Source organism: Geotrypetes seraphini, chromosome 9, assembly GCF_902459505.1.
Source record: "Geotrypetes seraphini chromosome 9, aGeoSer1.1, whole genome shotgun sequence".
Classification (NCBI taxonomy): domain Eukaryota; kingdom Metazoa; phylum Chordata; class Amphibia; order Gymnophiona; family Dermophiidae; genus Geotrypetes; species Geotrypetes seraphini.
The window spans coordinates 181,473,831-181,491,890 of NC_047092.1; the positions used below are offsets into that span (position 1 = coordinate 181,473,831).

The 18,060-nt window shown below is 45.0% G+C and overlaps 1 protein-coding gene across 3 annotated transcripts in view; it reads left to right on the forward strand.

The window, feature by feature from the left end:
- LOC117366652 (probable cation-transporting ATPase 13A4) overlaps positions 1–17,076 on the forward strand; it is a 112,020-nt gene extending 94,944 nt beyond the window's left edge. For all 3 annotated transcript variants that reach the window (XM_033958281.1, XM_033958282.1, XM_033958283.1), the window contains 4 exons: positions 2,176–2,360; positions 4,543–4,631; positions 13,248–13,328; positions 15,190–17,076. In XM_033958281.1, the coding sequence (XP_033814172.1) occupies positions 2,176–2,360; positions 4,543–4,631; positions 13,248–13,328; positions 15,190–15,453 (619 nt within the window). In that variant the 3' untranslated portion in view covers positions 15,454–17,076. The remainder of the gene's footprint in view (positions 1–2,175; positions 2,361–4,542; positions 4,632–13,247; positions 13,329–15,189) is intronic.
- Positions 17,077–18,060: the final 984 nt, after the last annotated feature.

The window sequence follows — 18,060 nt, forward strand, 5'->3', positions numbered from 1 at the left end:
TCAATTTAGAGGAAACAGTGGCTACCATGGCTAAAAAAATAAACAAATAAATTTGAAAGGCAATCATCAGTATTGCAACTATAAAATCTGGGATATGTCTACTCAGTGGTGTGGAAAGGGGGACGAGGGGGGCAGTTCAGCCCGGGAGCAATGTTGGTGGGGGCACCGGCACCCCTCCTCCTCTCCACCCCCTTCTGCATCTTCCCATTCCTCCCCTTCATGTGTGCTCCCCCTTCCCTTCCCCCATAACTCTAGTTGAAGTTGTTGTTTGTGGCGGTCAATGACATGCTTTTCATTACCCCGTCGGCTCTCCCACTGACGTTACTTCTGGGTGCCGCGCATAGAAAGTGAGGTCAGAAGGAGAGCCGACGGGGTCGCGAGGAGTATGTTGTTGACCTCTGCAAGCAACAACTTCCACTAGAGGTATGAGTGAATGGAAGGCAGGCGGGAGCGGGGGAGGGGGGCACCTCTCACCCTAGCTACTAAAGGGCATTAAGTCCTAAAACACACTTAGTGCATGGAAAAATGCTTACCATATGACCCTTAAAGCCTTTTGCAATATGGAACCTTTTAGCAACTGCTAAGTGCACATTTCTAATTTATTTTTTTGCTGGGGGCATAAGAACCTAAGAGCCATACTGGGAACCATAAGAGCCTTACTGGGTCAAATCAATGGTCTATCAAGCCCAGTTACCCGTTCTCACAGTGGCCAATCCAGGTTACTAGTACTTGGCCAAAACCCAAAGAGTAGCAACATTCCAACAGAATCTCAAAGAACAGCAAGATTCTAGAATCCCAAAGAGTAGCAACAATCCATACAGAATCTCAAAGAATAGCAAGATTCCGGAATCCCAGAGAGTAACAAGATTCTAGAACCCCAAAGAGTAGCGACATTCCATACAGAATCTCAAAGAACAGCAAGATTCCGGAATCCCAGAGAGTAACAAGATTCTAGAATCCCAAAGAGTAGCAACAATCCATACAGAATCTCAAAGAATAGCAAGATTCCGGAATCCCAGAGAGTAACAAGATTCTAGAATCCCAAAGAGTAGCAACATTCCATGCTACCGATCCAGGGCAAGCAGTGGCTTTCCCCATGTCTTTCTCGATAACAGACTATGGACTTTTTTCCTCCAAAAACTTGTCCAAACCTTTCTTGAAACCAGCTACGCTATCTGCTCTTACCGCATCCTCTGGCAACGCGTTCCAGAGCTTAACTATTCTCCGAGTGAAAAAATATTTCCTCCTATTGTTTTTAAAAGTATTTCCCTGTAACTTCATCGAGTATCTCCTAGTCTTTGTAATTTTTAATGGAGTGAAAAATCGATCCACTTGTACCCGTTCTACTCCACTCAGGATGTTGTAGACTTCAATCATATCTTCCTCAGCCGTCTCTTTTCCAAGCTAAGGAGCCCTAACCATTTTAGTCTTTCCTCATATGAGGAGTTCCATCCCCTTTACCATCTTGGTCGCTCTTCTTTGAATCTTTTCTAGTGCCACTATATCTTTCTTGAGATAAGGAGACCAGAATTGAACGCAATACTCCAGAAGAGGTCGCACCATGGAGCGATACAGGGATATTATAATATTCTTAGTCTTGTTAACCATCCCTTTTTAAATAGTTCCTAGCATCTTGTTTGCTTTTTTGGCCCCCGTCACATTGGGCGGAAGATTTCATCGTATTGTCTACGATGATACCCAGATCCTTTTCTTGGGCGCTAATCCCCAAGGTGGACCCTAGTATCCGGTAACAGTACAAGGCATGGGCAGGGATATGTTAACTGGATAGTGCATCCCATCATTCATGTTTTGTTTTTTTCAGGTAAACACATAATTGCAAACCTTTGCACCCAACCTAAAAAAACAAATAATTAAAAATACCCTATATTCTGGGCACGCTGGAAATGGGCTTAGCGTGCAGGAGAATCCCACGTTAGCCTGCACTAAGTCCATTTCCTAGCGCATTTTAGTAGATAATACCCTTAGACTGAATCTCATCTAGGGGTAAATTTCAGAGATTCTCTGCAAGCAAACAGGAAAGCTCAAAGGTACCTTCTTAATGTTGCAGGGAACTGAATTAATGGATCTATCGGTATTAAAATGATATCTGATATCACATGTGCAATGTTTCACTTCTACAGTAATCAGAAATGTTGTCATGTGGTTCTTTTGTAGGGCATGTACCTTGGGCAACAAAAGCCTGGCCAACTTCACGAACAGTACAAATGAACCGACAACGAGTGACGGATATGACAGCTACGAAACCACCACTCTGTTTTTACTGACATCGATCAATGATATCATTGTGGCATTTGTATTCTGCAAAGGAAAGCCTTTCAGGCAACCCATATATACTAATTGTATGTGTAATCTATTACTGTTATCAATGCACTGCTATAACATAACATAACAATACTCTTATATACCGCTACCACCTCACAGCTCAGTGCGGTTTAATAATAATAATAACAGTTTATATACCGCAGGACCGTGAAGTTCTGTGCGGTTTACAATGATTAAAAGATGCTACAAATTGAGTAGAATTAACAAAGTTAAAAGCTAGTGACTGACAGCTCTAGAGATCAGATATTGTGGAATAAGTTACCTAAATACTTCAGGAACAGATGTGTTTTTAGGTGTCTCCTGAATTCCCCATAAGTATTAGCAAGCATAAGCAATTGTTCCAGATCTTTACCCCATAATGCTGCCTGATATGAGAAAAGATGTTGATGATGTCTTTTAAATTTACATCCTCTAACCGGTGGGGAAACAAAGTTCAAGTGTGAGCTTCTCTTATGTCTGTTGGTTGAGAAAGAGAAAAGGTCAGGTATATATTTAGGGGCTAAACTGAATAGTGCCTTAAAGCAAAAACATCCAAACTTAAACTTCACACGTGCCTCCATCGGCAACCAATGCAGAAGTCGGAAGGAAGGAGTCACATGAAAGAGAACTGCGCATATGCAGCGATAAGACAATTCTGTAATGAAAAGTATTGAAAGAGAAAAAGAGGAATTTTGACAATTGAGTTACTAAAAGTTCTTCTTCAAAAGATGGGTTTTTAATGATTTCCTGAGATTAATGTAAGAGTCGGATCTGGAAATCAATTTACCAAAGCTCTTGTCCCAAAGGGCAGCTTGGTAAGCCAAAATTCGACTGAAAAATCTCTTATATCGGCAACCCTATGGTGGATCATGATACATCTTGTACATGCGTACTTCTGTGGGGGTTCCAATGCATAACAGTGGTGCAACAAGAGCCAATTTGGGGCGGGCCTGAGCCCAAAGTGAGAAGGCATCTCTTTCCCTCCCTTCCCAATCCACCCCCAACTCATGCAGTCTCAATCTTTCCCTCCCTCCCTTCCTTCCCACCCATCTCGACCTGTGCAGCAGCCTCTCTCTTTCCCTCCCTTCCCATCCCCATCCCCAACTCATGCAGTCTCAATCTTTCCCTCCCTCCCTCCCTTCCCACCCATCCCCTACCTCTGCAGGAGCCTCTCTCTTTCCCTCCCTTCCCACCCCCATCCCAAACTCATGCAGTCTCAATCTTTCCCTCCCTCCCTCCCTTCCTTCCCACCCATCCCGACCTGTGCAGCAGCCTCTCTCTTTCCCTCCCTTCCCACCCCCATCCCAAACTCATGCAGTCTCAATCTTTCCCTCCCTCCCTCCCTTCCTTCCCACCCATCCCCTACCTCTGCAGGAGCCTCTCTCTTTCCCTCCCTTCCCACCCCCATCCCAAACTCATGCAGTCTCAATATTTCCCTCCCTCCCTTCCTTCCCACCCATCCCGACCTGTGCAGCAGCCTCTCTCTTTCCCTCCCTTCCCACCCCATCCCCAACTCATGCAGTCTCAATCTTTCCCTCCCTCCCTTCCTTCCCACCCATCCCCTGCCTGTGCAGGAGCCTCTCTGTTTCCCTCCCTAAGTTACACCCCCCAGCCCGTGCAGCTTTTGTTTGTCTTCAGGTCATCGTCGGCGGTTTCTACACACAGTTGGCTACTAACCTAACGGAACACGGAGGAGGGAAGGCTTCTGGGTCAGCCGCCAGCATTGTGTAAGAACCTGCCTCTGGCAACCTGTGGCTGCTAGGTGGGCCTGAGCCCAAACTGGGCCAGCCAGGCCCGTCCCCTGGCTACTCCCCTGCTGCATAATAAATGGAAACAAATGTTGGGTTCAGCTTTGGTTGATCAAACAGGTCTTATTGTAGGCCACAAGAGTGGGTAATTATAATCAAGTTTCAGGGACCAAATACATTAACACTCCATTAGTATTTGATGCACAAAGTTCAGACCACAACTAGGGTTAGGTCTGATCTTCATCGAATTCATTTTACAATTGAGATAGGAGAAAAGGAAACAGCTGTAATAATTTTGCCGTCTGTCACCTTTCTGATCATCCCACCTCCTCATCCACTCTCCCACCCCCCACCCGCCATTAACTCTCCACTGAAGGAATATTTACAGCTTAGAAATGTATACGATAAGCAGCCTGAGAATATTCTGTTAGTACGCAGTCCCCTCATACCAATCCTGTTCTTGTTCCTTCAGATTTGTTTTCAATTCTGCTGACGGCACAACTTGCTGTTTTAATTTTCATCTTGTTTGCGGACATTGAGAACTTGTACCAACGACTGGAGGTAAGACTTTTAAAAGACATTGTGCTTCTAAAAAGGCAGCACCTCTTGACCTATGATTTTAATAATAATAATAATAACTTTATTTTGTATACCGCCATACCCAGAGAGTTCTAGGCGGTTCACAGCAATTAATTAAGATTACAAACGATGAGATTGTTGGAATTAATATTTTAGGAATGTAGAGGTCATTCAAGTTGATAGGAATATTCAAGAAACATAGAAAGATGACGGCAGATAAGGGCTACAGCCTATCAAGTCTGCCCATACCATTGACACCCTTTTAAGTCTACTGGCCCCCTTAACTCTACTGACCTGCTCTATTAAGTCTATATCCTAGCGACCCTATTCATTGGTATGACTCTCGCAGTGATCCCACATAGGTATCCCATTTATTCTTGAAGTCTGGGATACTGCGGGCCTCGATCACCTGTACTGGAAGAATGTACAAGGAATATACAAGAGTATACAAGAATGTACAAGGAATGTAAAAGAATGTACGGGAATATACAATAGGAAGGTAATATTTAATATTTTATTTTCAGGAATATACCGGTCATTGAAGTTGATAGGTTTGGAGGGTATGATAAAAGAGAAGGAGGTGGTTCAACTGTGTTGATGGGAGATGAAGAGGTGTGAGGGTGTGTTAAGGGTTCTGTCCGTGGAATAAGTGAGTTTTGAGGTTTTTTTCTGAAGTCAAGGTAGGTGGGGGCGTCGAGTACAATTTGGGCTAGCCATGAGTTTAGTTTAGCTGCCTGGAAGGAGAAGGTTTTGTCAAGGAACTTTTGAGACAACATAATTTTAGGGAGGGGAAGGCGATGATGATTTTCACCCCAAAAGAGGTAAAATGATATCTTCCCCTCCCCACGGTTCAGATAAAATACAAATGAAGGGGATTGAATGACATTGTCAGTTCCTCAACACACTTCACTGACCAGGTGCATATATTGCGCCGAGTCATTCATTTGAACATACAAAATTTTGTTGTTGTTGTTGAAATACGACTAACAAAAATAGAAGTGGAAAAAATTGTTAAAGATATAGAGAGAAGTGACGAGACTTTTTTATATATATATATGTTGGGAAAAGAAGAAAAGCTAGAAATGGAATTGTAAGACTAGGACCCCCCTAGACCCACCCCTAGTTCCACCCATCCCTGCCCCGTTACGCCCCTGTTCTGCATGCGTGATGTCATCGCAAAGCATCCGCGCCTCCTGCCTGATGCAATTTTGAGAAAGCTTTTCAAAATCCGGACAAAGTGCCGTGTTTTGAAAAGCCATCCAGACCCCCAGACATATTCTCGAAAAGGAGGTCATGTCCGGGAAAATCCGGACATCTGTAACCCTAGGTAAGACTGAAGGATACTGAGACCCGCTACGTGGAGAGTGATGAGGAAAAAGCCGATGTGATGAACAGATACTTCTGGAGAAGAACCAAGGGTATATGTGGGGATACATCCAAAGGGGCCATGGCCTCCCCCCCCAAATTCTCGGTCACTGTGGTTTTGGCCCATCCACCCTTCTCCCGGTGTTTACTTAAATCAGTGGTCTCAAACTCGTGGCCCGCCAGGTACTATTTTGCGGCCCGCAGCCTGTACTAGTAGTCTGTATTAGTGCTGCCCGCTCTTTGCAACATCCTCCAGCTTCCCCACTGGCCTCCCGTTCTTACCTTCAAATAATTACCACAGCCTGCAGAGAGGATTGCTGGTGCTGTAGCGTTCCTTACAGGCTGCCGTCGTCCTCAGTAGCATGTTCCCTCTGCCGTGATCCTGCCCCTGATGTCAGAGGGAATGTGCTGCGGAGGCCAATGGCAGCCTGCAAGGAACACTACAGCACCAGCGATCCTCTCTGCAGGCTGCGGTAATTAGCTGAAACTAAGACCGGGAGGCCAGGGGGGAAGCTGGAGGATGCTGAAAAGAAGGGGGGAACATGCAGGCCTTCCGGGGGGGGGGGGAGATTTATAAACTATAAAGAGTTTTACCTCATGCAAAATTGTCATTTCTTTAATAAGACATGAACTATTTTTTCTGCGGCCCTCCAAGTACCTTCAAATCCAAAATATGGCCCTGCAAAGGCTTTGAGTTTGAGACCACTGGCTTAAATCTTCAGGCAGCCACCGAGCAGCGTCAAACAGCATGCCTGCCCTGTAACCTTTCATTCTACTTCCAGGAGCAGGCCTACTCGTAGACGCTGCACGGCAGCTGCTGAATATTTAAAACTAAAGTGCCGGGAGGAGGTGGGTGGGGGACTGGGGAGATGTTTAGAGGTCATGCGCTAGGGCGGAGCTCTTGGGCCCCGCCCCCAAATAAAGCAGCATTCCGCTACCTATGGATACTCCTTTCGCAGAAGAAAGCATTTATGAACAACTGGAAAAATCAAAGGATGACTGCTGCTAGGGATGCCATTTTGTCAGTGGTGCTGGAGTGGCCAGGAGCGATGAGGGTCTTTTCAAGGAGGGGTTCTAGCAGCAGGGGGGGGGGGAGCAGTTCAAGGAGGGTTTCTGGCAGGAGAGGAATTCAACCATGCAGCCCAGCAGCATTGGGCCACGGCTATGCATGGCCCGATCTTCCTGGGCCACAGGAATAACGCTGCTTACAAGGTGGCTCGGAAGTATTTATTTAAAAAAATTTGTCAACCGCCTATTCCTAGGCGGCCTTACAAAAGTAACATACACAAAATGGAACAAATAAGACTTATTCAAATATCTTAAATTACAGATGAGTAGTTACATCTTTAAAAAACCACAATTTCATAGATCCTCACAGTACAGTTCATCCTAGAACCAGCATTAGACAAGCACATCTTTTATTCAAATAATGTACTTTTAAGTACTTTTTTTTAAACTTCTGAATATCAGATTGCGCCCTTAGCGGTCCAGATAATTTGTTCTACAGCGTTACTCCCATGACGGAAATAGCAGAAGTTCTCGTATTCTCATAATGCATTTTTGAGAAATCCGTCAGTGACAATCGTATCGCATCCTTCCGATCGCAAAGTTCAGAGCGGTCTGTAGAGTGCCATAGTTTGTGATAGATACCAAGAAATCAAGTAGAAATCAAAACCCTGCTTTTCAAAAAATTCATCCAGATATCTTAACCTTCCCCTTCCCCCTCCTCCCAGTTAAATTCTCCCCCAAAACCTCCACTTAGATAATTTCTTCTTCCCCAAAACACCAACCAAGTATACAGATCCCTGAAATGTAATGTAATCTTATTTGTACCCTAACTGTAATCTATTTGTTATATCACACAGTAACGTATAGTCAATTTACTATCCAATTTGCAAGTTCTTCCAGAATTTATCCAGCTATCTCTCCACTTTTGTAACCAAAAAAAAAAAAAAAATTGTTGTAACTTCACTGGAAATGTCCAGTCAGCTCTTTTGTAATTCGCCTTGAACTGCAAGGTATAGGCGGAACAGAAATCCCTAATGTAATGTAATTATTCCTAACAGGCAGGATTCAGCATTCTGCAGAACTGGGATACCGCCGGTTGCTGAATCCACCCCCCCCCCTCTAAATATGACTATAATAATAATAATAATTTATTTTTCTATACTGCTATACCAAAAAAGGTTCAAAGCTGTTCACAGCAAGATAAAAATACAAACAATCAATAAAATCGAAATGACATAATAAAACAATCAATTAATTGGAATACATGAATTAAGAATCAGTTAAAACTGAAATGCATCAGCTAAGAAACAAAAATGAGTTGAACAGTTGTAGACATGTCAAACAGACAGGCCTTTAATGTTTTCCTAAAATCAAAATAAGAAGTGGCCTCTAGTATAGGTTTTCCTAGCCACGTATTCAGTTTGGCGGCCTGGAAGGAAAAAAATTCTGTCAAAAAACTTCTTATATTGGCAGGATTTTAAAGGGGGATAGTTGAATAGATTTATTCTATGTGTACTCAAATTGAGATAATTCAAAGAGAAATGGGAAGCAAGATAGTCTGGTAACATCCCAAAAACTGCTTTGTAACAAATACATGACAATTATAAAACCACTCTTCCAAGATTGTATCAAATGTAACTGTCTATATGTGGTTGGCGCAGTGGTGAACTGCCAGCTGCCCTGCTTGTGGATGCCAGAATTTAGTCATGAAAACGTGAGGACTGAAAAGAGGCAGGTTTGGCTCTGGATGCACGGTTGAGGTCTTTATCTACCATCATTTGTTAGTATGTCCCAAGAATCTTAAAATGTTATGCTAGGCATGACTTTCAGTGACCTTTATTCAAGTGGCTACCTTCTAGACTTAATGGCCAAAGCTCAGCCTGCTTGGTTGATCTAATCTAATCTAATCTAAACCTTAAGTTTATATACCGCATCATCTCCATGAGTATGGAGCTTGACACAGTTTACAAGAACTTAAAATAATAGGTAGAGAAGAAGAAAAAGGATTACATGAACTTATGTGAAGAAGGGGGGAGAAAAAAAAGGGGGGGAAGGATAGAGTTACAATTTGCTGAAAAGCCAGGTTTTCAGTTGTTTGCCAGGTTCCGCAACGGGGAGGTGAGGTCGTTCCAAAGACCTGTGATTTTGAAGAGAAGGGATTTTCCCAGTTTGCCTGCAAAGTGGATGCCGCGTAGGGAGGGGAAGGCTAGTTTATACCTTTGGGCAGTTCTGGAGGAGTCGGGACTGGAGGAGTTGAAAGACAGTGGGATAAGAGGAGGGAGGATGCCATGAATGATCTTAAAAGCCAGGCAGGAACATTTGAAATGGATTCTGGAGATTATTGGGAGCCAGTGAAGTTTGGCAAGGAGTGGGGAGGCATGGTCAGATTTGCGTTTTGAGAAGATCAGTTTGGCTGCAGTATTCTGGATTAGCTGGAGTCTTAGAAGACTTTTTTTTGATAGATTTAAGTAGATGGCGTTGCAGTAATCTAGTTTGGAGAGGATGATGGATTGGACAAGGATGGCAAAGTGGTGTTGGCTGAAGTAGGATCTAGCTTTCCTCAGCATGTGGAGGCTGAAAAAGCATGATTTTGCCAAGGAGTTGAGGTGGTCATTGAGGGAGAGAGAGGAATCGTTAATGATACCAAGGACCTTGCATGAGAATTTGAGCTGGAGTGTATCGCCTGTGGGTAGTGTGAAAAGGGTGGGCAGGTGTTCGAATTTTGGGCCGAGCCAGAGTAGTTTTGTTTTTGATTCGTTTAGTTTCATCTGTACCGAGAGGGACCAGGCATGGAGTCTCATTATGCAAGCTGTAATGTTTTCGTGGAGGTTGGTGAGGTTCTGGTCAGTCTCAAGGAGGACAAGGATGTCATCTGCGTAAGTGTAAATTGTTTCCAGGGGGGATAGTTGATATAAATTATCCATTAGAAAGATAGAAAATGACGGCAGAAAAGGGCCAAAGCCCATCAAGTCTGCCCACTCCATTGACCCACCCCCCTGACTTTACCCCCTTAGAGATCCCACATGTAAATCCCATTTACCGTATTTTCGCGGATATAACGCGCACCTGTGTAAAACGCGCACAGGGGTATAGCGCGCAGAAATCACGATGATATGTACCAAAACTTTTCTATACCGCGCTCAGGCATATAACGCGCATGATGCCCGACGCTCCTTTCGCCCGCCCTGACTTTCCGTGCGCTGTCCCGACTCTCCGTTCACCCCCCCTGACTTCCGTGCACTGTCCCCCCTTGAAGTCCTGTCCCCCCTTGAAGGTCTGTCCCCATCCTGAAAGCCTGATGCCCCCCCCCGACGTCCGATACATCCCCCCCCCCGGCAGGACCACTCGCACCCTCACCCCGAAGGACCGCCGACTCCCCAACAATATCGGGCCAGGAGGGAGCCCAAACCCTCCTGGCCACGGCGACCCCCTAACCCCACCCCGCACTACATTACGGGCAGGAGGGATCCCAGGCCCTCCTGCCCTCGACGCAAACCCCCCTCCCCCCCCAACGACCGCCCCCCCCCCCAAGAACCTCCACCCGTCCCCCAGCCGACCCGCGACCCCCCTGGACGACCCCCACGACCCCCCCACCCCCCTTCCCCGTACCTTTGGAAGTTGGCCGGACAGACGGGAGCCAAACCCGTCTGTCCGGCAGGCAGCCAACGAAGGAATGAGGCCGGATTGGCCCATCCGTCCTAAAGCTCCGCCTACTGGTGGGGCCTAAGGCGCGTGGGCCAATCAGAATAGGCCCTGGAGCCTTAGGTCCCACCTGGGGGCGCGGCCTGAGGCACATGGGCCAAACCCGACCATGTGTCTCAGGCCGCGCCCCCAGGTGGGACCTAAGGCTCCAGGGCCTATTCTGATTGGCCCACGCGCCTTAGGCCCCACCAGTAGGCGGAGCTTTAGGACGGATGGGCCAATCCGGCCTCATTCCTTCGTTGGCTGCCTGCCGGACAGGCGGGTTTGGCTCCCGTCTGTCCGGCCAACTTCCAAAGGTACGGGGAAGGGGGGTGGGGGGGTCGTGGGGGTCGGCCAGGGGGGTCGCGGGTCGGCTGGGGGGGCGGTCGGAGGTTCTTGGGGGGGGGGCGGTCGTTGGAGGGAAGGGGGTTTGCGTCGAGGGCAGGAGGGCCTGGGATCCCTCCTGCCCGTAATGTAGTGCGGGGTGGGGGTAGGGGGTCGCCGTGGCCAGGAGAGTTTGGGCTCCCTCCTGGCCCGATATTGTCGGGAAGTCGGCGGTCCTTCGGGGGGGGGGGGATGTATCGGACGTCGGGGAGTCGGCCGGGCAAGAGGGCTTGGGCTCCCTCTTGCTCCGATCGTGGATGCGGGTGCGGGTGGGAGCGCGTGCGAGCGGTCGTTCGGGGTGGGGGTGCGAGCGGTCCTGCTGGGGGGGTGAATCGGGCGTCGGGCGGGGTGGGAACTATGTTTAAAAACTTTTCTATACCGCGCTCAGGCATAAAACGCGCGAGGGGTATGCGCGGTAGGTAAAATCGCGTATAACGCGCGCGTTATATCCGCGAAAATACGGTACTCCTATTCTGCCATAAATCGCCTGCAATGAACAATACAAGAACCCAAAATGGGGAAAACTACAAATAAGCGAGAACAAAAAGTCTCCCCTGACCCAAAAACAGGATGAAGGGTAGAGGCAGCCGAACCAAAACAAACCGACCTACAATTAATAACCCTCAGTCTCCCAGCTTGCAGCGGGAACAAGTCCCTAAAGCACCAGCTGTCACTATCAAAACCCAGAAAGGATATTGCTTGTGAAACATCCCTGGGTTCCCCACATACATTTAATTAGTGCACAAATGTGCTAAAAGTGAAAAATAAAGTGAATAAATGAATGAAAAAAAAAAAATCACTAAAATGCAGTGAATTGGTTCAACTGTCTCTATCCCCCACCCGAGGGTCAAGTGGCGTCCAAAATCAACCGGGCTGGCTCAAACACGAACAAAATCAAAAAGAACAAGAGTAATAATAATAATAACTTTATTCTTTTATACCGCCATAACCAAAAGTTCTAGGCGGTTTACACTAAAAAGAACTGGACAATCAGCGAAATACAATAATACAGTAAAAAAATACAAATATTTGTAAAATAGAATTTCAATAATAAAACTCACTAAGTAATAAACTTATCGAACAAAGTGGTCTTAATTAATTTCCGATAACATAGCTTGCTGAATACATTTGCCTAACCAAGATTGTTGCCACTTAGCTTCTCCGAAAAGGTCCGGAGGGCAGAATGACCAACTTGAAGTAAGCCCATCCTGCAAACAGGAGCAAATGCACAGGAAAAAAACCCACTTGGCAAACAGATCTAAACAAATGACTGCAAACTGCTCACACTGGGCTCGATTCTGTATAGTCCACCTTTAAAAAAATTGGCACCGTCTACTATGGCGCTAAGCGTGATTCTATAAAAAAATTGGTGCGCTGTATAGAATCACATTTAGTGCCGCCTTAGCGAGCTCAGGCATCGCTAGGAATTCTAACTTTAGGCGCACCCAGGGGTTTCTTCGCCCAAATACCGGCACCTAATTCACAGAGGCACCTAACCCCAAAACACGCCTGCAATCCACGTCCGCTTTTAGGTAGGTGCTTTGGACTAGACGCATACTTTTTATAGAATCGTGTTTTTCAAATTAGGAACCTAACTTCCATTTAAGCACAATTAAAGTCAATTAAGCCTATTAATTAAGTTAGACGCTTACATCAACTAGGAATGCCGATGTAGTTACCTAACTTTAAGCGGACTATATAGAATTTGCCAGACTGTTCACATAGTAAGCAAATCAATAATTGCAATGGAATGTCTTCACCAAGAAATTGCTTGTAGCCAGAGTGGAGAAGGCTGCGAGTTTCACCCCCCACGGTGTTATCATGCCAATGACTTTATTATAGAGCTTCCCAAACTTCTCCCGAGGACCTCACCCAGCTAGTTAATATGTGTAAGATAAGATTGCTTGCATTGGCGTTCCAGTATAAATGAATGCATCTCATGCATATTGACGGTAGATATTCTGAAAAACCAGCTAACTCTGGCGTCCCCAGGACAGGTTTCAGATGCTCTGCTTTATCATGTTGGCTGAATACGTAGATTGATATTTGGCCTATCATCCATCTGAATGTCTGCATCATGGTAGAATTCATTTCCTAAGCGGTAATCTAAACTAAGGGTCAAAGCCAGGCTGACACCCTGCCCTTGTGCTTTTCCTGTAGCTGGTCTGTACGCCAACGATGTGGAGGGTCGCCATTCTCATCCTGCTCATTATCCTTTTTGTCGTTTCATTCACCATAGAGGTAAGTGCAGTCTCTATCCAGGTTATCAAGAAAATATGACCAATGCATGGTACACAGGTTTCCAGTGCTGTTATGGCTACGCAGCCTTTCTCGAAGATGTGTATATGATGTGCACATAACATCTTCTGCTTTTCCTTCCTCTTGATGTAGATTCTAAAACTAGTACGTGCTTAAAGCTGTGTGAGCCGCTTTGGTTTAAATCAGAATATAAATGCGTTTTTTTTAAATAAATAAAAAATCTCTACTCGGAACACAGAATAATTCATCTGAAAAAGATATTTGATGTGTCTGGCACATTTACATATTTATTCACATTGTACATTTGTAAAAGGTTACAAAATGTTAGGAAGAGGCCATCGTACATATATATCATACCTTAGTTTAAATTGTGTGGGAGTGTGTGGCGCAGGGGTTAGAGCTACAGCCTCCGCATCCTGAGGTTGTGGGTTCAAATCCCTGGCTGCTCCTTGTGAACCTGGGCAAGTCACTTAATTCCCTCATTACCCCAGGTACACTAGATAGAGTTTGAGCCCAACGGGACAGACAGGGAAATATGATAAAGTACCTGAATGTAAACCACTTAGCATATAAGTGGTATATAAATAAATAAATGCAAAATCCAGACCTGCATCTACACCTAAGTCAACTAGGCCTGTGCTTAGGAGGGTAAAACTGAGACTGCAATAGAGCTAGGGTTGCAAGATGGCCTCTTTAGAAAAAGAAGACACCTGGCTCCGCCCCATTCTACCCCAGCCCCGCCCCATTCCAACTCCAGCCCCGCCCCATGCACAGACGTCGACACGATAGCACACGGAGGCACGCATGCATATGACATCATCGTGTCGATGTCCGTGCATGCGCAGGGGGCCTCCAGACGCTGCCCCAAGGTCGGGGACTTGTAAAACCCGGACAAACTGCCGGGTTTTGGAAATCCCTCTGGGCACCCGGACAGTCCTCTAAAAAGAGGACATATCTGGGTTTTCCCGGATGTCCAGTAATCCTAAATATAATTTCTGCCCTCTTCCTTCTTCTCAAACCGTCAATCCCACCCCTACTCTCTGAATCCTGTTCTACTGCCATCCCCTTTGGACTTCACTGACTTTGCTTCGGCAACAGAATCACGAGACTGCAATAAGCACAATAGGTGTTTATATATAAACAAATCTTTTCCAAAAACAGGGAAATGGTAGAAGTAGAGGACATGAACTGAGGTTTCAAGAAGATAGACTTGGGATTAACATCAGGAAACGCTTTTCCACAGAGAGGGTGGTGGATGCCTGGAATACCCTCCTGGTGGAGATGGTGGGGACAAAACCAGTGACAGAATATAAAAGTGTGCAGGATAAATAGAGAGGATTCTTCCTATACAGAAAGTATAGAATCAAAGCAAAACTTTTAAATAGGGCACGAAGGGTGTTAGCTGCACAGATTGGCAGGTGTAACTCTGGCCGCTTTACTGGGCAGAATGGACAGATCATACAGGTCTTTATCTGAACGGTCTACGTTCAGAGGCTCTGTCCCCACATGGAATCTCGGTCCCTATGAACACTAATGATCATTCATTGGAGAAGAGTCTTAAAATTTGGGGATCAGAAAGACAGTGGAAAGGAGAAAAATTCAGAAGACTCAGGATGGCTTGGCATCTACGAGAAGCCAAGTATTTCAGTTAGAGACCAATCCCCAGTCTCTGCATATAGTACACTTTACAATATGCTTGGAACTCATATATACTTTGTAGACGTGGGAAGCTGCTTCCCTGAGGTCATTGGTTACGTCTACGGTACAGGGTAACCTGTGCTTGTTTCCTCTTTCAAATTGTTGATTTTATCTTTAACATTAATGCATGTCCTTCATCTTTCAGGAGGCCATCGTTGAAAATAGATCATTCTGGCTGAAGATTAAAGATTATGTCGGCTATCATTCAAAGAGTCAGTATAGAGTATTGCTTAGAGAACTGGCGACTGACCCCAGCTGGCCTCCATTGTATAAGACTGAATATGCAGACCTGATTAGTACACAAACTGATGGCAATGAAGCCTACATGAACCCAGCATACGAGGAAGAAATAATTGTTGAAGGAACGAAGAAAACGGACCTTGCAGTGATCACGCCTAGTTTTTCTTAGCAGACTAAAGAAATGTTTGAATGGAACATGAATGTGAATATAGAGGAAACAGTACAGGGATGACTCAGTCTGCAATGACCCAATCAGGTGGTTCCTGTGAACTTACACATCGTGCTCTCTTCAGCCTGTCACTGTTCAAAGAACTGGTTTCTCAAAGGTTTTCTTCCACTAGACGTCAACGAAATGTTCTAGGTCTCGGCAGTTCGTTAAAGATAAAAATGGGTAGTCTTGCATTTTGGTTGTTGCAGTTGTATTCCTTGCCAATATTATAAGAAACATCCATGTCTATGGAGGGGCCATGAGTGGCCCTCTTTACAGGATTCATGCAGCTCTCTCAGCTATTTTGGAAGATCTTGGATTTTCCTGGTGTACCCAATGGCTGGCCATACTCATCAGATTCCAATATCGGGTCTGTAGACCTCTGAAGATTTCTGTCATGCTGTAGATTTCCTCTTCGTTCCTTCGCTGTCACAAAGCAACAATCGTTGCTTTTACAATGGATAATCGCTGCAAATTTTTGGTAGAATTCCTTACTATTGATGGGACTCTCATATGAAAGACCCAAAGTCACGATGAATGGCTGCACAAGGGTTTCATTATTTAGACTCCATTGGCTAACTTCTCTCTTTGACAAACTTTTACAAATATTTTTTGGTATTAAAATAAATGTCCAAAATAAGGGAAAAGCAATTTTTTAAAAAGCAAAATGTCTTTGAACTGGGCATTAAGCGATGGATAGGCAATCTTTAAGATTGTGAAGAATAACCTTCAAGGACAAACTTACTTATTTACTGGGGAACAATTTTTTTTAAAAATTGCAATCCATAAAAATCTAAATGAAAATAATTACCCCCCTTTTACTAAGTTGCACTAGAAGTTTCTACTATGCCCTGGAGCCTAAATTTAGGCGTCGGCAGGCACCCTACCAATGGTCAGAAAAGGCAGGGGAGTCTTTGCTGATCAGCTGATGGGGGGGGGAATCTCCCTGCCGCTCTCGGCTGCTGTGGTCTAGCAGCTAAGATAAGTGGCTGAAATGTAGGCCTGGGTTTTCCTGGCCTACATTTCAGCCACCTATCTTGGCGCGATTCTCTAACTGATGCCCTGGAATGATTGACAAGCAATTGGCGGCCACCGACTTGGGCGCTGGTTACAGAATCTGGCCCTAAATGCTCCAACGCTCATAGGAATTATGTGAGCATCGGAGCAGCGTTGGCCGTTGGAGCATTTTAGCGTTCCAAGTCACAGTAGAAACCTCTACCACAGCTAAGTGTGTATGTGGTGGTTGGGGAGGGGAAGGCAAATCAGGTGTCACCATGAAGGGCTTAATTACTTTTGCCATGATTGGGTCAACATAAAAGCTATTTCTGTTATATGCTGGGCCCTGGAAAATGCCAGATGGTCCAGCTTCTTTACAAATTGCACTTCTGAAAGCAAAGTTAGACAAACTTGCACTGTTTTAGTCCAGAGGACTGCACCTTTGATCTCATCTAAGTTTACAGATATATTTATTGTTTCATAGGCAAATATCTTATACCAAAGTAGTTGGCTAGCCCGTGTTGCTATTGCTTAATACCTTGTTAAGTTATTTTGTGTAAGAATATGTGATTACAAACTGTTCCTGTGGTTATGGGCGATTGTTTTTATTTTTTTAGAAAGTCCAAACCTATGCATATTGATCACCACGGGGTAATGGGTGAAACAAAATCACAGGATGCTACAAAGAGAGAGGAATTGTTATGAATACGTCAACACGTTTTGCATATTTTCCATAAAATTTCAATGATGACTGACTGCAATGCAAAATTTTACAAAGCAGCAATTGTTAAACATTTTGCCGCAAAGTCCTTTGAAAATCTACATATTCTGCTTTCCTACTGGGCTTATTTGCATATACAGTCTAAAATGGCACAGAAAGTTCAGCCTCTGTGAGGGAAGTGCTCTAAAGGGTACCAAATTCCATGTACAATTTTGCTGTTAAGAATGAGACTCAAATGAGCCCAACAGCAATGATAGTCCAAGTTTTTCTACAGACTTTGGAGTAGAGAATGACACGGTGACAAAATTCATCACCGTTCCCGTCCCTGTGAATAACCGCGGGAAACCATCCTATGTCCTTCTTCAGTGTCTATCTCAACCTCAGTCCGTCTACACCAGCATTCTTCAATGTAAGGCTTGAGGGTCGGTGGCTGAGCCCATTCATTGGATAATGAAGCCATTGTGACATCACTGATGAGGTTGGCTCTTAGGCATTGGTGGAATGAGGCATTATGACATCACAATATCTGCTCTGGCTACCAGAGACTGTCATTCTTTAATGTCTATCTCAACCTCAGTCCGTCTACACCAGCATTCTTCAATGCAAGGTTTGAGGGTCAGTGGCTGGGCCCATTCATATTCTCTCTCCTTAAAGAATGACTTAGGGATGGTTTTTCCTGCGGGGTTGGTGATGAATTTTGTCACCGTGTCTTTCTCTACCTTAGAGTTCATTTTTACACATGTAAGTTCTTTGAAGCAGGGACTGTCTCTTCTATGCTTTGATGTGCAGCGCTACACATGTCTTGTACCACTTTAGAAAATTATTAGCAGTAGTAAAAAAATAATGTTTCC